The 22,940-nt window shown below is 44.3% G+C and overlaps 1 protein-coding gene across 1 annotated transcript in view; it reads left to right on the top strand.

Annotated features, from left to right (window-relative positions):
• The window catches only part of PIGU (phosphatidylinositol glycan anchor biosynthesis class U), a 120,026-nt gene that overhangs the window by 33,541 nt on the left and 63,545 nt on the right, over positions 1–22,940 (top strand). Inside the window, exons 5-6 of the mRNA XM_062204063.1 lie at positions 5,064–5,173; positions 7,306–7,406. Coding sequence (XP_062060047.1) covers positions 5,064–5,173; positions 7,306–7,406 — 211 coding nt within the window. The remainder of the gene's footprint in view (positions 1–5,063; positions 5,174–7,305; positions 7,407–22,940) is intronic.

Genomic DNA, 22,940 nt, shown 5'->3' with positions numbered 1-22,940 from the left:
AAAGCTGACAAAGTCTAGAACTTTAGATCTCAGATTTTTAAAATATCTAGACTAAGGGCTCAAATGGGTCTGTAAAATCCTTGAAATGGTCTGAAAAATTGTATGTTTCTGTACATTTGTCATTTTGAGGGAGAATCAGTACCTGTTCTTGGTGCTCATGGTCTTTGACTTCTCTTTCTCTCCTATGGGAGTAAGACTGTATTTTAGAGACTGTGACCATCTTAAATTGATGAAGCATAACTTGAAAATTGTAGTTGCTGAGGTGAATGCTGTAATGGGATTCAGAGATAAACTGGCAGTGGCTATTTTCTTCTTCAAGAAACCACTTTTTTTTTTTTTTTTTTTTTAAAGATTTAATTTGTGAGGCTTGCACTGTGGTATAGTAGCCTCTGCCTGCAGTGCCAGCATTCCATATGGGTGGCAGTTCGTGTCCCAGCTGCTCCTCTTCCAATCCAGCTCTCTCTTTATGGCCTGGGAAAGCAGTGGAAGATTGTCCAAGTGCTTGGCTCCCTGCACCTGCATGGGAGACCTGGAAGAAGTTCCTGGTTTCGGATCCGCCCAGCTCTGGCTGTTGTGGCCATTTGGAGAGTGAACCAGTGGATGGAAGACCTTTCTTTCTGTCCTTGCCTCTCTCTGTCTGTAACTCTTTATCTCTCAAATAAATAAATACATCTTATTAAGAAAAGATTTAATTTATTTATTTGAAAGGCAGTGTTTGGCAGAGACAGAAAGATCTTGTATCTGCTGGTTTATTCCCCAAATGGCTGCAACAGCCAGGGCTGAGCCAGGCTGAAGCCAGGAGCCTGGAGCTTCATCTGGTACTTCCATGTGAGTGGTAGGGGCCCAAGCACCTGTGCCATCTTCTGTTGCTTTCTCTGGCACATTAGCAGGGAGCTGATCAGAAGTGGAGAAGCTAGGACTTGAGCTGGTACTCATATAGGATGCTGGTGTCACAAGCAGTGGCTTAACGTGCTGTGCCACAATGCTGGGCCCCAAACCAGTCTTTATTTGAAGTTGTAAATGCTACAGTATAAGGGATGAAGTGTCATGATATTTGCAACTTACTACCAAATGATTTTGCAAGCCTTTTTCTAATGATTGAAGCTGTGTCTATACCCATTTGTAGATCTCAGATTTGCAAAAATAAATCTTCCAAGGAACAAGGAGATGGCATTTAGGGGAGTAGGTAGAAGGAAGACTCAACTCTGCAGATTTTTTTAGCTTAAAATTTTTGTTGAAATATGCATGTGGAAAAGCATACCATCTATGTAAAGCTAATATCACAGAGGTAACACATCCAGGTGACCACCCTTCAGGTCACTTTTAACCTCTCCTGTGATTGCCTTAAATTTTATCATTGTCAAGATTGCTGAATACTTAAAAATATATTTAACTATATTCCTTTTTTTTAAAGATTTTATTTATTTATTTGACAGTTACAGACAGTGAGACAGAGAAAGAAAGGTCTTCCTCCATTGGTTCAATCCCCAAATGGCAGCAACGACCGGAGCTGCGCAGATCCGAAGCCAGGAGCCAGGTGCTTCTCACTGGTCTCCAACGCAGGTGCTATCCCAGACCACAGCAGAGGGCTGGACTGGAAGAGGAGCAGCCAGGACTAAAACTGGCACCCATATGGGATGCCTGCGCCAGAGGCAGAGGATTAACCCAGTGCGCCACAGCGTCTGCCCCTTAAACTATATTCTTTAACCTCATTGATTGCTGTCCTTCTAATGTTTTCTTGGTGTGCCTGTGTTTATAATTGAAATTTTTATTTCCCTAGAATTTTAGTCATTTACCTATCTCTAGCTAGAAGCAAAGGAGGTTGTCTAAAGGGATTTTGCTTATGCTTAGGGTTGCTGATGCTGGGCCTCTAAGGCCAGCCATACTGAGGAGACTGAAAGAGGTAGAAGAGAATGTGGGGACTGCTAGCCTGACTGCCTTTCCCTCCTGTACACTCTTTCTGTTTTAAACCATCTGAGAAGATTGTGATTACAAGGACGATCTTTTCTCCCACTGCTGGCACAGTGTCACCTTTGCCAGTGTCTACACATCCCTGGCACTTGCAGCCATCTCTCAGCGCAGCCCTGCTGGCTTCCTTCCAGCCCGGAGAACGGGGTTTGCGTTCCCACCTGTCTCTCTGGCTGCCCCTGGATGGGCTCCCTGTTTCCTTCTAACAGCCTTCTTTGTGGATCTCACCCCCTCCAGGAGGCCTCCTTTTTTCTGCAGAACTTAGATCTCTAAGCTCATGGAACCTCCTTCCTTCCTCCTACCACCGCTGCAGCTGTCCTCACTAAGTGCTTTGATTGCTCAGTAAGCTCCCTTCTCTCTGATAAAAGCACCTTAGTTATATTTTGTCCTTTTAACTAAACAGCCCCAGCTGTGAGTGGCACCATCCATCTTACTGATGATAATCCCCACCACTTAATTTGGAATCTGCCAACTCGTGAAGAGTGGACTAATAACCAAAGGGAGGTTTTAATTTTTATTTCAGGTTTTCTCACTAAGTCTGTACTAAATCCACGCAAGAAATCTGGGGTTACCTGTATTCCTATGGTGACTTCTTGATTTTCTTTTGAAATGGAAGATGCTCTTCTAAATTTTTTTCTGAAATACCTAAGACATGCAAAAATGAAGATTAATACAAACTTGTGAAACTATTTTCAGCTTGAAAAAAATTACACATGCAGTTGTCTCTGTTAATACTTTTATCTTCTTATCCTCCCTCCAGTAAGCACTGTTCTGAATTTAGTGGTTATCATTCCCACACACATGGCCCTTTTACTACATTTGTAAACAGCTCTGAATAATATACAGTACTATTTCACTTTTAACTTTATGTAAATAGCACATTGCAACATATGTTCTATTGTGACCTTTCATCATTAAACCTTTAATCATACACAGATACTTAAATGCTTAACTATTTTTTAAAAGATTTATTTATTTATTTGAAAGGCAGAGTTACAGAGAGGCAGAGGCAGAGAGACTTTCATCCACTGGTTCACTCCCCAAATGGCCACAGTAGCCAGAGCTGGCCTGATCCAAAGCCAGGAACTTCTTCCAGATCTCCCACGTAGGTGCAGGGGCCCAAGGACTTGGGTCATCTACTGCTTTCCTGGGCCATAACAGAGAGCTGGATTGGAAGTGGAGCAGCCGGGACTCCAGCCAGCTCCCATATGGAGTGGAGGCTTTACCCACTACACCATAGCACTGGCCTCAAGTGTTTAACTATTTTGGTTCCTCAGAAATATTCTGTTTTCTAGTAGGCTGCTGGGGTGATTTTTTTTTAAGATTTATTTATTTGTTTGAAAAATATCAGAAAGAAAGGAGAGACAGAAATCCTCCATCGTTTGTTTGCTCCCTAGATGGGTGGCCAGGGCTGGGCTGCGCCAAAGCCAGAAGCCAGGAGCTTCCTGCAGGTCTCCCACTGGAGAGGAGGGGCCCAAGGACTTGGGCCATCTTCTGCTGCTTTCCCAGGCACTTTAGCAGGGAGCTGGATCAGAAACAGAGCAGCTGGGATTAAACTGGTACCTATATGGGATGCCGGCATTGCAGATGTTGGCTTAACCCCACTGCACCACAGCACTGGCCCCTGCAGGGTTGATTTTATACTAAGATTCTTTAATCTGGCCGGCGCCGTGGCTTAACAGGCTAATCCTCCGCCTTGCGGCGCCGGCACACCGGTTCTAGTCCTGGTCAGGGCGCCGGATTCTGTCCCGGTTGCCCCTCTTCCAGGCCAGCTCTCTGCTGTGGCCAGGGAGTGCAGTGGAGGATGGCCCAAGTGCTTGGGCCCTGCACCCCATGGGAGACCAGGAGAGGCACCTGGCTCCTGCCATTGGAACAGCGCGGTGCGCCGGCCGCAGCGCGCCTACCGTGGCGGCCATTGGAGGGTGAACCAAGGGCAAAAAGGAAATCCTTTCTCTCTGTCTCCCTCTACTGTCAACTCTGCCTGTCCAAAAAAAAAAAAAAAAAAAAGGATTCTTTAATCTTTGAATCAGCAGGGCTACCCATTTTGGGTTCTGATGCTTTTTGCATCTGATTTCTGATACATGCTTGCTGTAAGGTTGCCTGCCTTTTCTTCATTCAGGAGCATACTGATGAACTTGTAGGGGCATACCAGGGGAAGACAAGAGCTAACCTCCGTCCCTGCCCTGCCCCCCACCCAACTCCCTCCACCATCCAGCTGTCCAGCCACCTCAGCTCTCATTCTCTTCACTGTGGGCATTCTACACCTTCCTCTGTGGAAGGAAAACATGGCTTCAAACAAGAGAAGGAAGAACACCCAAGATAGTGTGACATTTATGATTATTCACCTTGCTTGAAAATGCTTCCTGCCCTCATGGAACTTGTAGTCTAGTGAGGGAAGCAGGCATTAGTTACACAAATAAATGGAAAAGTTGTAACTGTGAACAGTGCTATGGAAGAATGTGTAATCAGAGGGAATAAGGAAAAATGTGCCTTCCTGAGAAAGTGATGATTAATTGAGACCTAAGCAATGTGTGAGGGGCCGGTGCTGTGATATAGCAGGTAAAGCCACAACCTGCAGTGCTGGCACCCCATATGGTCACCGGTTCGAGTCCCAGCTGCTTGACTTCCAATCCTGCTCCCTGCCAGTGCAGCAGAAGATGGCCCAAGTGCTTGGGCCCTTGTACCCACGTGGGAGGCTCGGAGGAAGATCCTGGCTCCTGGCTTCAGATCAGCTCAGTTCTGGCTGTTGTGGCCATTTGAGGAGTGAACCAGTGGATGGAAGATCTCTCTCTCTACCTCTGTCTCTCTGTAACTCTGCCTTTCAAATTAAAAAAAAAAAAAAAAAAAATGTGTGAGAGTTAATCAGGGAAAGAGATTATTCCAGGTTGGGTGCAAAGGCCTGCGAGCAGGAGCGTGTGCTGGCATGTTCATGGTGCTGGAACCTAGAAAGTGGGAGGTGGGGGGAGCAAGAGTGAGATGAGCTTGGAATGGAGTACAGCCAGATTAGGCAGGGCTGTGTGGGCCACCACATGGACATGTCAGCATCCAAAAGGGAATGGGAAGTAAGTTTTATGTTTTGTCACTTTTTTTTCCAGTTTAAAAAGCAGAAACTCCTCCTAGAACTGGACCAATATGCCCCAGATGTGGCTGAGCTCATCCGGACCCCTATGGAAATGCGTTACATCCCTCTGAAAGTGGCCCTGTTGTAAGTATTTCCTGGCATATCTGGGCTCAGTGCCAATGAATGCGAGGAAAATCTGATGAGACTTTCCCATGTTGTTTGTTGTATTTTTGGAGATTTGCAGTCTTAGTCATCAAGTATTTGCTGTAGTTCAGTTGCACAACTGGGGTTCTAGCCAGCGAAAGAGACAGAGCCATCCTGTCTGTGTTGGGACAAAGACTCACACAGGGACATGCACAATCAAACCCTTCACAAATGCTTTTTGACTCAGTGCTGACTTAGTCTCCAGCCTCTTTGTAACCAGTGTTTCTTAAAAAAAAAAAGTTCTTCCATTGTAATATATAGATTGAATAAAATTCTACTCTTTATGTGGCTGTTATTTGGAGCTTGTATGATTGGCATACAGTTTAGTCCTCCATTTGTAGTTCAGAAAACAGAAGTAGCAAACAGACCCATCCATAGCTGGGTGGCCAGTGTGGAGGAGTGGAACTTACTGAGGCATTATGAAAGAATTCTTTAGGAGTACCCAGTGCTGTCAATAAGTTTAATTCTTTCAGGTTTTTCCTGTTTCTGTTCCTGAGATAGGCGAATGTGAGTAATTGTTCCGTCACCTGATAGACAATGAATATTAAAATGTGTTAGTTTCTAGGGATACCTAGTGAGCAAGACAGACAAGTTTCCTCATGGAAAAACATGCCCTTCAAACTTCAGAATTAGAGGGGGCCCTATGAGGAGAGTTTTTTTTTCAACCTTCTGCCTTGTATGTGACCTTCCTTTTTATTTTTTCACATGAATGTCAGTGCAGCTGCTGCTTAAATATCACCATTATTTATAAGTGGCTTTTTTTCCCCACCAATTTTGGGATATCAGTTTACATCTTTGTATTTAAGAAATACTGGTAGAAGCTACCTTAATAAGAGCTGAGGTTTAGCAATATTATGAATTAATTACGGACTTTTATGTTTCCTGGGGGGTAGTTTTGTAATAGTAACAGCCTTTTCTTAAAAGATTGTGTAACAAGCATATCTGTAATTGTTGAAAAAAACTCAACGATTTCTAGGCCTTTGGCTTTAGAACTGCTAGTCTTACAGTCCTGGGAGGTACTAGATTTAAGTTATTTATTTGTGAATAATAATTCTGATCTTTCTCTGAGATGCTGGTATGTTTCTTCCCATTTGATAATCAGAATTATGTAACTGGTCTCCCTTTTCACTTTGTCTGCTGGGAAACTCAGAAGCAGATTTGAAACTGATTATTACAGTGCTGTAGAAGATCTGTTTGGTCTTCTTTCCTTGCCTTTACTTTCTCCTTTTATTTATATTTTCCCTGCTCTTGATTATTTTTACTTTGCTATTTTTAAAATCTGTTCCCTTCCTCAAATCCTTTGTGGAAGCAGTATTGAAATAAATACAAATAGTAATCCATTATGACTATATAAGATTTCACTACCCACAAGTATATCAAATTCATTTTCTCAGTCTATTCTTTGCTACCTCAGGAGAAGACCAAGGGTTTTGGCTTTACTCCCAGTGGAAGGTCAACATGTCCTGTGAAGTTCTATGGCAGCGGGCTTGTTGAATTCAGTAAAATACTTACTCAGTCCTTGGGGTGTGGCTCAGTGGATTCTGCTTGCCTCTCAAAAGAGCTAAATCCAATCTGCTTTTATAGGTGGCTCTTTTCAGAGCCCAAACTCTTGACTGAGGGAAAACAGCTTTCCGAGACAGCTGTGGGAATTGGCAGATTTTTGCTATTTTTGAAATCTGAAGCAGTAGAAAAAACATTGGCAGTATAGCCAGAGCTGATTTTGAGTCAGTTTACTATCTTGTGAGTCCTCTGGCAAGCAACTTAACCACCAAGTCTTAGTGTCCGCATCTGCAAAACTAAGATGATATTATTGCCACTTTACAGAATCTCTCTGACGTTTCACTATTGTTTCCATATACCACTTGACACAGAATAGACAGTGTTCAATACCGTTTACTCACTGAACCCAGTCCCCACTCCATTCTCTTTGATTTGGGAGAACTCATTTCTAAGGAGTTGTCGTGTTTTGAGTATGCTTTTAGTAAACCTCTTGTACTTCCTGGCTGTAGTGGCGAGACTCCCTGGTCCGTTGACCAGGATTACTAATGCTAAATATGTGTGTTCTTCCCCAGCTATCTCTTAAATCCCTACACGGTCTTGTCTTGCGTTGCCAAGTCTACCTGTGCCATCAACAACACCCTCATTGCTCTCTTCATTTTGACTACAATAAAAGGTAAGGCTCTAAAGGGGAGGATGAAGCTCAGTCCCTGATGTTGTAGCCTTTTTTTTTTTTTTTTTTTGATGCAACATCTAAAAATATTTTTAAAAATTATCCAAGTAGTAAAAATAATAAAAATTTAGATAAACCAGAAGAAAACAAATTAAGATGTCCTGACCATCTACCACTTAAGTAATTTTAACATAGTTTAACATAGTTTTTAAAAATGGTTCTAGAAGGCTTATAATGAGAATAGCAATCTTCTGCTTCTCTCTTCCCACCTTTGGTTAACTTCATCAAAACAGCTACCTTCTGACTTTTGCTAATATTTGTGTCTGTATTTCTAATTTAGTCTTTATATTGCTATTTCATGAATTATGATTTGTAGACATTACTTATTGCATTCCCATTAAGGGCATTAAATATTTAGCTCTTTTATACCAATATCCCCACTTCCTCCTTACCTTCCTTTCTTGTGGTAGTTACATATCAGTCAGGATTCGAAATCTGTATTTTATGATACTATGTGTATTATTGACTGGTAGGCAAGATACTGACTATGATTACTTTTTATTTCTTATATGATCTTTTTTTCTGGGATTTATTGTTTATTTGTGGGTTATTGTTTTGTTTTTGCTCTTTCTTCCCCCAAGTTATTCCTAGATCTGTCAAGTGTCTTAAAAAAACTTTTTTTTTTTTGACAGGCAGAGTTAGAGAGACAGAGAGAAAGGTCTTCCCTCTGTTGGTTCACCTCCCAAATGGCCGCTATGGCTGGCGCACTGTGCCGATCCGAAGCCAGGAGCCAGGTGCTTCCTCCTGGTCTCCCATGTGGGTGCAGAGCCCAAGCACTTGGGCCATCCTCCACTGCCTTCCTGGGCCACAGCAGAGAGCTGGCCTGGAAGAGGAGCAACTGGGACAGAATCTGGCACTCCAATCGGGACTAGAACCCGGTGTGCCGGCACCACAGGCAGAGGATTAGCCTTGTGAGCCACTGCACTGGCCAAAAAAAAACGTATAATGTGTAAATACATCAAATAGTCTGTGTTGAGTTCATTATTTTTCTAGAGACCTCCCTCACATATCGTTTACTGTCCTCATTGTTCTCTGGGCCTAGTGCGAAGCTGTCATACTGGATTGTTTTTTGTAATTCTCCTTTGTTGTGCCCCTTCTTTCCTGGATGGATTACTTCTGACATTTATTGATTTTTCTGCTCTTTTGTGCAGAATTACTGTCTCTAGTAGTTTTCTTTCTCTCTTTTTTTTTTTTTTTTTTTTTAAAGATTTACTTATTTTATTTGAAAGTTGAGTTACACAGAGAGAAAAGGAGAGTCAGAGAGACAGAGAAATCTTCTATCCACTGGTTCACTCCCTAGATGGCCACAACGGCTGGAGCTGCGCCAATTTGAAGCCAGGAGCAGGAGCCTCTTCCAGGTCTCCCACGCAGGTTCAGGGGCCCAAAGAGTTGGGCCATGTTCTAAATGCTTTCCCAGGCCGTTAGCAGGGAGCTGGATTGGAAGTGGAGCAGCTGGGACTTGAACCAACGCCCATATGGGACGCCGGCACTGCAGGCGGCAGCTTTACCTGCTGTGCAACAGTGCTGGCTCCATGATGGTGTGTCTTTTTTTTTTTTAATTTATTTAGTTCTCGAAGGTATTCCTGTTCTGTTTTTCAGGTTCTCTCCCTTATGTTTTCTCTGTCTTGTTTGTATGTCTGTTGGATGTTGGACTTTCTTGATTGATCAAATATGCATATTTTATTTTCTGCTGATTTTTTTCCCTGTCAGTTTTACCTAGTCTTTTGCTGGGATATTATCTTGTTTTTATCTTCCAACTCTCCTACCAGATTTTTAAGTTTATTTGTAATATTTAAAATTCTTACTTGATCTTTGTTTCTTTGAAGCATCCTATTTTTATTTTGTCATAATACCCTCTTATGTTTCTGAGTATATATTTTTTCAGTTTCCATCTGTTTCAAACAATTTTTCTTCCTGATCCTTTTCCCCCAACCCCCTTTGTTTTGGGTTCTTTTGTTTGTATAGAAGGACTTCCTGTTATGTGTGATGATCCTGGCTGTTTTTAATTTGAGAATGAGGTGCTCACATGTTACCCTTTCAACAGCAAGGCTTGTTGCTAGGTCATTCTCACTGTAGGGAGATCAGGCAGTGGGCTGGCTTTTTTTATTGGAAGCATCCTTAAATGTTTTGTCAGTCGGTTTTATTTTCCTCTGAAATTATTTCCTCTGAAATATTTCTCCAGAGAAGAGCCTTCCAGTTTCCTGTCTAGCAGCAGAGATTTTGGGCTGAGGTGGCGTGGAAAGTACATGCCAGTGGTTATTGGACTTTGAGAACAGGAACTGGGAAGGTGGCTGATTTCAACCCGTAGACTTTCACGTAATTTCATTACTTTTAGCCCATGTTTCTCTCCAGCCCTTCACTGTGCTTTAGTATCTCCTAGACTCTGTGCTCTTTTCAGTTCACGTTCTCCAGAACTGTGGTCTTCTGCAGTTGGAATGGAATGTTAGAGGGTTGGGTTATATGTGAGTCGTCGTCTGACTGCACCCAGTTGGGATGAGGTCTGTGATTCTTACTGGTCTATACACAAACATTCAGCTTGATTTCCATCTCTGAACCATACCCTCACCTTCCATAATGCCTGATGTCCAGGGGTTGGATTTCTCAAATGTTCTTAGGGATGAGTTGGCCTGAGTTTTATTTGTATTCCACTTGGTTGGCCACTGAGCACTAATTTCTTCCACATTGCTAAGTTATTTATCCCTCTTTTACTTATTTTATGTTTTCCATTGTTGTGTTAAAATAATTTTGCTATGGCCTTCGGTTCTTTCTGGTTTAATATAGTGTTAACTCCCTTACTGTTTGTTTAATGAGGTTTTTGGAGGAGAGATAATAAACACATGTTATCAATCTGTCACATATATGGGAGTACTTTAAAACATGCGTGGAAAATTAAGCTAAAAGAGAAGTCTAGGAGCCAGCATTATGCAGTAGGTTAGGCCACCCTCTGTGGCACTAGCGTCCAGTATCAGAGTGCTAGTTTGAGTGCTGGCTGCTCTGCTTTCAGCCCAGCTCCTTGCTGATGCCCTGGGAAGCAGAAGATGGCCCAGCTACTTGGGCCCCTGCTACCCATGTGGGAGACCCAGATTCAGGTCTAGGCTCCTGGTTTTGGCCTGGCCCTGCCCTGGCTATTGTGAGCATTTGGAAAATAAACTAGCTGATGGAGGATCTCTGTGTCTTTCTCCTTGTCTCTTTGCCTTTCAAATAATAAAAATAAGTAAACTTTAAAAATTTTTAAAAGTTTAGGTTCTCAGCTCTCAGTTTTGTGCTGAGATGCCTGCCTGTCCTATCAGATGTATTCTCTTCATTAAAGTTTGTAGCCTTGCTTTACCGCCATCGGAATGACTGCGCTCTCAGATCTGTCTGGAAAGGTGCCCATCCATTCTGACAGATGCTCTACCCCATTAAACCATGCTACTTTTAAAAAAATTATGGGGTAAAAATTCTTTTGAAATCCATACATAGTTTTTTCATTATATATGTTTTTCATAAACCTTTTGAAGACCCCTTGTGTTTTTAGATTTTTCCCTCTATATTTCACCCAGATTTTTAAATATTATATTAATAGGCCGGCGCCGTGGCTCACTGGGCTAATCCTCCACCTGTGGCGCTGGCACCCCAGATTCTAGTCCCGGTTGGGGTGCTGGGTCCTGTCTCGGTTGCTCCTCTTCCAGGCCAGCTCTCTGCTGTGGCCCAGGAAGGCAGTGGAGGATGGCCCAAATGCTTGGGCCCTGCACCCACATGGGAGACCAGGAGGAAGCACCTGTCTCCTGGCTTCGGATTGGCGCAGCGCACCGGCTGCAGAAGCTATTGGGGGGTGAACCAATGGAAAAAAAGGAAGACCTTTCTCTCTGTCTCTCTCTCACTTCTAACTCTGCCTGTCATAAATAAATAAAAATAAATAGTATATTAATTAGCTAATGCTACAAAAATGTTCTTTAACAAACTGCACCTAAATTCAGTGGCTTAAAAAAGTAACAAGCATTTATTTAGCTTGTGTGTACATCAGCCAGGGGTGGCCTGCTCTAAACCAGTCAGCTGGCTGGTTTCATCAGGGCTCATTCATGCATCAGTGACAGGTTGGAGTTGGCTGATCCAGGCTGGGCTCTGTTCCACATATCTGTCATCCTCCTGGACTAGGGGACTAACTTAAGGCTGATCGTCTCACAGGGATGGCAGAGGCACAACAGTGAGCAAGTCCAATCAGACAGGCACTTTTAAGTTTCTGGTTATGTCACATGTTTTAGCATCTGATTAGTCAAAACCCAACACTGGAGTGAGTTTTGGCATAGCAGTTAAGGTGCTGCTTGATTCGCTCCCATCCCATACGAGAGTGCCTAAACTAGAGTCCTGGCTCCGCTCCTGATTTCAGTTTCTTGCTAATGTATACCTGGAGACGGCAGGTGATGGCTCAAGTAGTTGGGTCCCTGCCATCCACATGAGAGAGACCTGGGTTGAATTCCTGGCCCCTGACTCCTGGAGGCTGTTGCAAGTATTTGGGAACTGAACCAATGAAAGGGCCATGTCTGTCTCTTTCTCTGTCTTTATCCTGCCCTGTTTCTCTGCTGTTCAAAACACACACTCCACCTGGCGAGTCCAGAGGTAGAGATTTTATCTTATCTGAACTAGAACGGCACTGCAGATTTACGTGCTGAAGGGTCTAGATGTAGGGAGGGATGAAGAATTGGGTCCAGGAATATAATCTGCCACACATCAATAAACATCTAGTCTGTTATTTTTTTTTAAGGATTTATTTTATTTATTTGAAAGGCAGAGTGACAGAGAGGGAGTGATCTTTCATCCACTGGTTCACTCCCCAAATATCTGCAAAAGCCATAAGTGGGCCAAGCTGAAGTGAGGAGCCTGGAACTCCATCTGGATCTCCCAGGTGGTTGGCAGGAGCCCAGCCTTTGCTTTGACTGTCTGCTGCTGCTTTCCCAGTCTCACTAGCAGGAAGCTAAATCAGAAGTGGAACAGTTGAGCCTTGAACTGGTGCTGTGATATGGGATGCTGGTGTTGCAGGCAGCAGCTTAGCCCGCTGTACCATAGCATCGGCCCCTAGTTGTAATTTTTAAGGACTGTGTGCTATTCTATCATATAAATGGATGTGTAGAAATTATTTAACAAACTTATACCACTAAATGTTTAGGTGATTTTCTAGTTTTCAGCTACTAAAGTAATACCATAATTAACTTTCTTTTTATTTTTAAATTTATTTATTCATTTATTTGAAGGTCAGAGTTACACATAGAGAGGAGAGGCAGAGATAGAGAGAGGTCTTCCTTCTGCTGGTTCACTCCCCAATTGGCCGCAATGGCCAGAGCTGAGCTCTCCGAAGCCAGGAGCTAGGTGCTTCTTCCGGTCTCCCACGCAAGTGCAGGGGCCCAAGGAGTTGGGCCATCTTCCACTCTCCTCCCAGGCCATAGCAGAGAGCTGGATCGGAAGTGGAGCAACTGGGACTTGACCCAGCACCCATATGGGATTAGGCACTGCAGGCGGTGGCTTTACCTACTATGCCACAGTGCCGGCCCCCATAATTAACTTTCTAATGTATAGTAATTTTCATACCCATATCCAGTTATTTTCTTACAATAAAGTCCTAGAAATATAATTATTATGGTACTAGGTATGTATCTTTAGGATTTCTGATTCTTTGCTAAGCTTATACTTCCATAAAAAGCTTATAAGGGTCTTTATATCTGTACCGTCTTGCTCAGTAGTTTGCATGCTGAGGAAATTGAGTCAGAAGTTGTCTGTAGAACCTTTATTTTTTTTTAAGATTTATTGATTTATGTATTTGAAAGAGTTACACAGTGAGAGGAAAGGCGGAGAGAGGTAGTCTATCTGCTGGTTCACTCCCCAATTGGCTGCAATGGCTGGAGCTGTACTGATCTGACTCCAGGAGCCAGGAGCTTCCTCTGGGTTTCCCACGCAGGTGCAGGGGCCCAAGGACTTGGGCCATCCTCTACTGCTTTCCCATAGCAGAGACCTGGATCGGAAGTAGAGCAGCCAGGTCTCGAACCCGTGCCCATGTGGGATGCCGACGCTTCAGGCCAGGGCGTTAACCCGCTGCACCACAGCGCCGGCCCCTGTAGAACCTTCACTTACCGTGCACTTAGCTTTCCTAGGATGGCATGTGAGAATCACTTAGGTCATTGTGGCGTTGTTTCTCTTAGAGTAGTTAAGACTAGTATTTCTGTAGCCCCTTTAATTTATTTATTGTCAGATTACTTAAAAAGATTAGCTGTTGCATAACCTGAATTATCTTGCTCTAAAGGTTGTGGTCATTTTGTCAGAAACAACTCTGAAATAGTGCAGATACTTTGCTGTCTTTGAATACTCCTTGCTTGGGTTCCTGTTTCTAGAGACAGGCTTGAATAGGCTAACATTTATCAAGGTGCCTATTAAAATAAGGGATGAAAATTAAAGAAAATAAAGGATATACGCTGTAGCCTGGCATAAGGAACCAAGCCCTGGCCTTTGGAAATGTCACCTTTAGAAGAGCCAAGCACAAAGATAGACTGGCGTTACGGCCTCTGAAGGTCAGTGTAATAGGAATCTCACAGAAATGTAAACCATGCCATTAAAAATACGTATTTTGTGGCCCTTAAGTCAATGGAGATGTTGTGTTTGGGGGTAAAAATATGAATAAGTTACACCAGTCTCTTTTAAAGCCACATTGCTATTACTAAACATTTCTGTTGAAAGAATTCATAGACTTTTTCTAATGTTATATACAAAATTTTGTTTAAGTTTTATCACTTATTTCTTATATTTGACATTGTTCCCATGTTATTTTCTTTCATTTTAATTTTGGAAGTAGTTCAAGCACTTGGTAAGAATAAAAGAAATTCAAACATATAAAATGAAAAAATCGTCTTTCCTCAGCCTGCCCCACCTCCACTTCCATTCCTCATGCATATTTGTCACGAGTCCTAGCCCTTCCCTTCTGCTGGACGTCAATTTTCCATTGTTGGCTACTATAAATAGAGACTATGACAAACAACATTTCTAATCTGTTAAAATACTTGAAGAGGTCTATTCTAGCTAGTTTTGTGAGCCACCCTGGAGTCGTTGAATGTGTTGATGTTCCCTACTAATAGTATATATACACAGACAATTATATATACACTTTAGTTATAAAGTCTGCAAGCCATGTTTTCACATTTTCACACTTGTACTTCTTAATGTTTAACAAAATTAATGAAGGAATAATTCAGTATTTAAAAAGACAGCCTGGGCAGTGGAGGATGGCCCAAGTGCTTGGGCCCCTGCACCTGCATGAGAGACCTGGAGGAAGCACCTGGCTCCTGGCTTTGGATCGGCACAGCTCCGGCTGTTGCAACCATTTGGGGAATGAACCAACAGAAGAAAGACCTTTCTGTCTGTCTCTCTCTCACTGTCTAACTCTATCTGTCAAAAAAAACAAAACAAAACAAAACAAAACAAAAAACGCAGCCTGGGGGCAAGCATTTAGAGGTTTAGATGCTACTTGGAGCCAGCACTGTGGCACAGTGGGTAAAGCTGCCACCTGCAGTACCAGCATCCCATATGAGCTCCAGTTCAAGACCCAGCTGCTCCACTTCTGATCCAGCTCTCTGTTATGGCACTTGGACCATCCTCCACTGCACTCCCTGGCCACAGCAGAGAGCTGGCCTGGAAGAGGAGCAACCGGGACAGAATCTGGTGCCCCGACTGGGACTAGAACCCGGTGTGCTGGCGCTGCAAGGCTGAGGATTAGCCTAGTGAGCCACGGCGCTGCAGGACCTGGGTTTGAGTCTTGGCTCTGCTTCCACTTCCAGCTTCCTACTTAGATACACATTGGATGGCAGCATCTGATGGCTGAAGTACTTGGGTCCCTGCCATCCATGTCATGTGGAAGACTCGGATTGAGTTCTTTGCTCTTGGTTTTGGTATGGCCTAGCCCTGGCTATTGTGGGAGTGAACCAACTGATGCAAGAGCTCTCTCTGCCTTTCAAATTACATAAAAATTAAGAAAAAATTTTAGCACTAACAGTTAAGGCAAGCACTATAGTATAGCAGATTAAGCTGCTGCTTGAGATGTCCTCATGCCATATTGGAATGCCAGGGTTTGAGTCCTGCCACCACTTTCATTACAGTTTCCTGATAATGTACCTGGGAGGCAGTGAGTGATGGCCCAAGTACTTGGGTTGCCACTCACATAGGTAGACCTGGATGGAGTTCTTGGCTTCTGATTTTGCGGAGGCCCAGCCCTGGCTGTTGTGGACATTTGGGGAATGAACCAGCTGGTGGAACCTTGATCTCTGTCTCTCCCCTCCATCTTCTCACTCCCCCATACCTCCTCCCCTTCTCTCTTTCCATCTTTCTCCCTCTCTCATTTTGCCTTTCAAGTAAATACATCTTTTAAAAAATAAAAACCAGTTGAAGGGCCTGGTGGTCAGACTCTAATTCCCTGTTGGTTTGCCTTGGTTCAGTACTCAGCTCTGCTCCTGACCCAGCTTCCTGCTGAGGCAGATGCTGGGAGTCAGTGCTGATGACGTAAGTGTTAGGTTCCTGCCCAATTTGTATTTTTGGTTAGTCTACTTTTGAGACTCTATCTTAAAAGTAATGCAGAAAATACAGACAAATCTTCATGGTACAAAATCATTAACAGCAGAATTAAAAATGTATTTGGATGAATGACAGATTGTCCATCTGCTGATTTACTCCCCAAGTGGCCACAGAAGCCAGGTCTGGTCGGGTAGAAGTTAGCAGCCAGGAACTTCATCCAAGTCTCCCTTGTGAATGGCAGGGACTCAAGTACTTGAGCCATCTTCTGTTGCCTTCCCAGGCACATTAGCAAGAAGTTGGATAGGAAGTGGAGCAACTAATACTTGAACCAGCACTCTGATATGGGATGCCAGGGTTGCAAGTGGTGGATTAATCCACTGTGCCACAATGCTGGCCCTAATTGCAGATTTATAACTGGAAAAATTGGAGAATACTTCAAAATAGAGAAAATAATAATTAAATAAAATATTACATATATGATATTTAGAAATAATTCTAGGGGCAGGCTTTGGCCTAGTGGTTAATCCACTGGGATACCTATATCCTACACCTGGATTCATTCTTTTTTTTTATTTTTATTTTTTTTTTATTTTTGACAGGCAGAGTGGACAGTGAGAGAGAGAGACAGAGAGAAAGGTCTTCCTTTGCCGTTGGTTCACCCTCCAATGGCCGCCGCAGTAGCGCGCTGCGGCCGGCGCACCGCGCTGTTCCGATGGCAGGAGCCAGGTACTTCTCCTGGTCTCCCATGGGGTGCAGAGCCCAAACACTTGGGCCATCCTCCACTGCACTCCCTGGCCACAGCAGAGAGCTGGCCTGGAAGAGGGGCAACCAGGACAGGATAGGTGCCCCGACCGGGATTAGAACCCGGTGTGCCGGCACCGCAAGGCGGAGGATTAGCCTAGTGAGCTGCGGCGCTGGCCTTGGATTCATTCTTGATCCAGCTTCTGGTTCCAGGTGCCTGCTGATGTGGTCCCTGGAAGGCAGCAGTGATGGTTCAAGTAGTTGGATTCCTGCCACCTATGTGGGAGACCTGGACCTAGATTGAGTTCCCACCTCCTGACTCCAGCCCCTACACTGTTATGGGCATTTGGGGAACATGCCAGTGGATGGAAGCTCTCTCTCTGTCTTTCTACCTCTCAATTAAGAAATAAAAAATTGAAAATAATTCTATGAATTACGTGAAAATACATTTATAATTTTAAAAAGCAGAGTACAAAATTATATATTTTAATCTCAACTATGAGAACAACAAAAACAGATCAAAAACAGATCCCAAAAGGACAGTACTTTTCTTGGTAGATTAAAGTTCTTGATGGTTTTTTTTTAAAGATTTATTTACTTTTTTTGAAGGAAAGATTGACACAAACACACACACACATTTACACAGATCTTCCATTCACTGGTCCACTCCCCAAATGGCTGCAATGACTAGGGCAAATCCAAAGCCTGAGGCTCTATCCAGGTCTCCCGCATGGATGGCAGGGGCCCAAGCACTTGGGTCATCCTCTGCTGCCTTCTCAGGCACGTTGGCAAGGAGCTGGATTAAAAGTGAAGTAGCTGGGGGGCTGGCACTGTGGTGTAGTGGTCAGGGCTGCTGCCTGCAGTGCCAAAATCCCATATGGGCACCGGTTTGAGTCCTGGCTGCTTCACTTCTGATCCAGCTCCCTGCTATGGCCTGGGAAAGCAGTAGAAGATGGCCCAAGTCCTTGGGCCCCTGCACCCATATGGGAGACCTGGAGGAGTCTCCTGGCTTCTGGCTTTGGATCAGCCCAGCTCTGGCTGTTGTGACCATTTGGGGAGTGAACCAGCGGATGGAAGATCTCTCTCTCCCTTCCTTTGCCTCTCTATAACTCTGCCTTTCAAATATATAAATAAATCTTTTTAAAAATAAGAGAAAAAAAGAAAGTGAAGTAGCTGGGACTCAAACCATCACTCCAATATTGTATGCCAACATTGCAGGTGGCAATTTAGATCACTCCATCACAACACCGGCCCCTCATGGATGATTTTTAACTATTTATTTGTTTTCATCAACTAAAAAGGTGGGTGGGGGGAGAGAGGAAGAGAGAGAAAGGGAGAGATGGGTCTTCTATCTGCTGTTTCACTCCCTAAGTGCCTGCAACAACTGGAGCTGGCAAGGCCAAGCCTGGAACCTAGAACTCTGAGTTTCCCACATAGGTGGCAGGAACCCAAGCTCCTGAGCCATTATTTGCTGCCTCCCAGCATGTGCAGTGGCAAAAAGCTGGATCTGAAATTGAGTATCTGGGATTCTAATTGCCACTGCAATAAGGGGATGTGGGTGTCCCAAGCAGCAGCTTAACCTGCTGTGCCTCAAAGCCCACCACCATGGGTGATATTTATTTTCTCTTTGTTTTTTTTTTTTCCCCCAAAGTTTCTTCAATGAGTATGTAATTAGAAATAACTTTATTGATGAGAATAAAAGGAAAATGGGAGTGAACTTGGTATGTTCCCCAAACGTCCATGGAGCAGGTGCCCCACAGAAGAGAATGACCTATTTGCTCTGTCCCCATGAATGTTTCTACTTGCCTTGCCTTGACTTTCTTTGTGGCAGTGAAGGTTGCCTGGGACACACTGAAACACAGGTCAGGACAAGTCCTTGGCCACTGTACTGTGATGTTCTTATTGGAGTGTTGGCCAGGAAACACAGGTCTAGGGGCAGGATTGATAATAGTTCAGTGGAGCAACTTGGTTTCACTTTGAAGGCTGTTGCCACAGTTAAACGGTACTCTGCGTTTCAGTGAGCTAATTAAAGTACTCCATTCCTGTGAAATAATCTTTATTAGATTTTAAAAAGGAAAATAATCATGTTGATAGGTGCCCTTGCTTGTTCACTGTGGTGTTTGCCAACCATGAGATATTCCAAACCAGAAATTCTTGAAATTGACCACCTTAGGATTTTTTTTTTTTTTAACAAGCAGAGTGGATAGTGAGAGAGAGAGACAGAGGGAAAGGTCTTCCTTTTTGCCGTTGGTTCACCCTCCAATGGCCACTGCGGCCGGCGCATCGCGCTGATCCTAAGCCAGGAGCCAGGTGCTTCTCCTGGTCTCCCATGCGGGTGCAGGGCCCAAGCACTTGGGCCATCCTCCACTGCCTTCCCGGGCCATAGCAGAGAGCTGGCCTGGAAGAGGGACAACTGGAATAGAATCCAGCACCCCAACCGGGACTAGAACCCGGTGTGCCGGCACCACAAGGCAGAGGATTAGCCTGTTAAGCCACGGCGCCGGCCCACCTTAGGATTTTTTTAACATTTTCTCCCTCCCTCCCCCCCTCCCTTCCTTCCTTCCTGATTTACTCATTCATTCATTCATTCATTCATTTATTTGGAGAGGCAGAGAGAGAGAGAGAGAGATGGCCACAACGGCCAGAGCTGCGCCGATCAGAAGCCAGGAGTCAGGAGCTTCTCCCGGGTCTTCCACATGGGTGCAGGGGCCCAAGGACTTGGGCCATCTTCTACTGCTTTCCCAGGCCATAGTAGAGAGCTGGATCGGAAGTGGAGCAGCCGGGACTTGACCCAGTGCCTATATGGGATGCTGGCACCACAGGTGGCAGCTTTACCCACTATACCACAGTGCTGGCCCCACTTTTTCTTCTTTCACCAAAAGAGGCTGTGTGATAGGTATTGCTTGCCAAGGAAAAAGTAGGATCATTATGTACTATCAGAAGACAGTCAAGTGTGACTAAGAGTTCAGATTGTTCTGATATAGATAGGTCTAGTGGCTGGTCCCAGCTCTACCCTTTCCTAGCTTATCACTCTGGGCAAATCACTTAACAATTCTAGGTCTCAGTTTCTATATTTATAGCCTGAAGATTGAAGTAGTCCCACCTTTTAGATCAAATGAAGAGTGAATTACACATAGTACATGGTATGGACGCATGCATGTACTAAGTGCTCAGTAGATGGTGGCACTGGTTGTTAATATCCTGTTTTTAAAAAATGTGTATTTTATTGACAGAGGGAGAAAGAAAAAGCAAAGGGAGGAAGGGTAGAGAGTGAGAGAGTGAGAAAGAGATATGTTCCATTCTCTGGCTCACTCCCCAAGTGCCGAAGACTGCTGGTACTGGGCCAGGTTGAAGCCAGGAGCCAGGAATTCCATCTGGGTGTCCCATGTGGATGGCAGGAATCCCAGTACTTGGGACATCATCTGCTGGCTCTTAAGCATGTTAGCTGGACTGGAAGTACAGAGTAGTTAGTACTTGAACGAGTACTCTGATATGGGGTGCATTTGTGCCAAGCAGTAGCTACCCTCCCTTTTTAAAAAAGATTCATTCATTTATAAAAATGATGGGGGGAAGAGATACCTCTTCCATCAGCTGATTCACTCCCTAAATGGCCTTAATGGCCATGGCTGGGCCAGGCTGAAGCCAGGAGTCAGGAACTCCACCCTTCTTGCCACTTGGTTGCCAGGGGCCCAAACTTGGGCCATTATCCATCTGCTGCTTTCCCAGGTGAATTTACAAGGAGATGGATCAGAAGTGGAGTAGCTGGAACTCAAACTGGCACTCTGATATGAATGCTGGTGTTGTAAGTGATGGCTTAACCTGCTTCACCACAATGCCTGCCCAAATATCTTCTGTTTTTAAGATCCCTCAGGGTAGAGGTAGCGTTGTGGCATGCATAGTGGGTAAAGCTGCCACCTGTGTTGTCAGCATCCCATATGGTCACCAGTTTGAGACCCAGCTGCTCCACTTCGATCCAGCTCTCTGCTGTGGCCCGGGAAAGCAGAAGATGGCCCAGGTCCTCAGGCCCCTGCACCCATGTGAGAGACCCAGAAGAAGCTCCTGGCTTCGGATCGGCGTAGCTCTGGCCGTTGCGGCCATCTGGGGAGTGAACCATTGGATGGAAGACCTCTCTCTCTGCTTCTCCTCTCCTCCTCTCTCTCTGTGTAACTGTGACTTTCGAGTCAAATAAATCTTTTAAAAAAAAAAAAAATCCCTCAGGGTGGATGGGATATTCCTGAACCTTCTGGGAAGATCTGGGAAAAGGTTAGAACAAGAAATGCTCTTCTTGGAGCCCACCCTTAGAGGAACAATGGAAGATCTTATGAGTGATGTTGAGGCCTGATGATCCCATCACTTCCATTTGGGGTTCCTGTAGGGAAAAGCCAGGCCAGTGGAGAAGCAGCCTAGGGTAGAGTTTTGTCAGATCAACCCAGTTTCAAAACTTTATTTTATTCTTATTCTGCCATCTTGGGCAAATCATGCAGCTCCAGGGGCCTCAGTCTGATCACACAGCTACTTGCTTCAGAGAGTAAGTGGAGGAATAAATGAAGAAGATTAAGTATGGACTCTGGAATGGCACTGTCTGGATTCAGATCTTGAGTCATTCACTAGTTTTGTGACCCATGGTAGATTCTCTGTTCTTCAGCTTTTATATGTATAAAATAGGAGATAGTGATAGAATCCAGTTCATGGAATTATTGAAAGGACTGCCTGATACAATGTTTGGTACTTCAAAAAATTCATGGAAAATGGAATTAAGTTTTGTTTTGGCAAAACGTTTTTCAAATACATGCAAGGGACTGGCGCTGTGGTGCAGCGGGTTAAGGCCCCAGCCTGCAGCACCGCCATCCCATGTGGGCATTGGTTCGAATCCCGGCTGCTCCTCTTCCGATCCAGCTCTCTGCTATGGCCAGGGAAAGCAGTAGAAGATGGCCCAAGTCCTTGGCCCCCTGCACTCGCGTGGGAAACCCGGAAAAAGCTCCTAGCTGCTGGCTTCAGATCAGCCTCACTTCTGGCCATTGCCGTCATTTGGGGAGTGAACCATGGGAATGGAAGACCTCTCTCTCTCTAGCTCTACCTCTCTTTGTAACTCTTTCAAATAAATCTTTAAAAAAAAAATCTTAAAAAGATTATTTATTTATTTGAAAGGCAGAGTTATAGAGAAAAGAGGGTGGTGAGAGATCTTCCACCTGCTAGTTCACTGCCCAAATGGCTAAAGCCAGCAGCCTGGAACTTCATCCCAGTCTCCCATGTGGGTGGCTGGGACCCAAGTACTTGGTCCATCTTCTGCTGCTTTCCCAGGTGAATTCACAGGGAGTTGTATAGGAAGTTGAGTAGCCAGGACTTAAACTGGCTCTCATATGGGATGCCACTGTTGCAGGCTGCAGCTTAATCCACTGTGCTGCAATGCTGCCTTGTCAAAAAACAAACAAACAAACAAACAAAAAAAAAACAAAACAAAACAAAAACATTGAAATCTTCAAAAAATTCATGCAATAAACTGCATTTAGGCTAACATAAGGTACTTGCATCCCACATTGGAGTATCTGGTTTTGATTCCTGGCTGTGGCTCCTGAGTCCAGCTTCCTGCTAATGTAGATATTGAGAGGCAGTGATGATGGCTCCAGTGATTGGGTTCCTGCAACCCACTTGGGAGACCTGGATTGTATTTTGGTTCTTGGCTTCAGCCCTAGCCCTTGTGGGCATTCGGAGAGTGAACCAGTGGCTGGGAGCTCTCTTTCTCTATTTGGCTCTTTCTCTCTGCCTCTTAAACTTATTTTTTAATTCCATTTTCCATGAACTTTTTGAAGTCCTTTTGTGTATGTATAGTGCTTAGCATTATACATAGCTGGAACAGAGTAGGTACTTAATAACTTATTGTCAGAGAGAGTTAAAGGAGCACACTTGGCAAGGAGTATAGGATATTGGGCCTTGCCCCCTGCATCACCTCCTCCTTCTGGACACTCTCACTTAGTGCCTCAGACCCTGCAAATTCCTCTTTTGATTGTCCTGTGGAACCTCAGCCCTTTTGACTTACTCCAGTCTGTCCCACTGGTTGTACTGATGCAGGTCACTGTGAACCAGTCTCTTGACTCTTCCTACTGCATCTGCAGTCCACATCCTGAACCAGTCTCTCTGGCCCCACCTTGTCTTCCTTTCCTGCTCTGTGCTGTGCTATGTACTAGGGCCCAGATCACTTCAAGGTGC

This window comes from Lepus europaeus, chromosome 10 (genome assembly GCF_033115175.1).
Source record: "Lepus europaeus isolate LE1 chromosome 10, mLepTim1.pri, whole genome shotgun sequence".
NCBI lineage: Eukaryota > Metazoa > Chordata > Mammalia > Lagomorpha > Leporidae > Lepus > Lepus europaeus.
The sequence above is the reverse complement of the archived record's forward strand: the minus strand, read 5'-3'. Positions and strand labels throughout refer to the sequence as shown.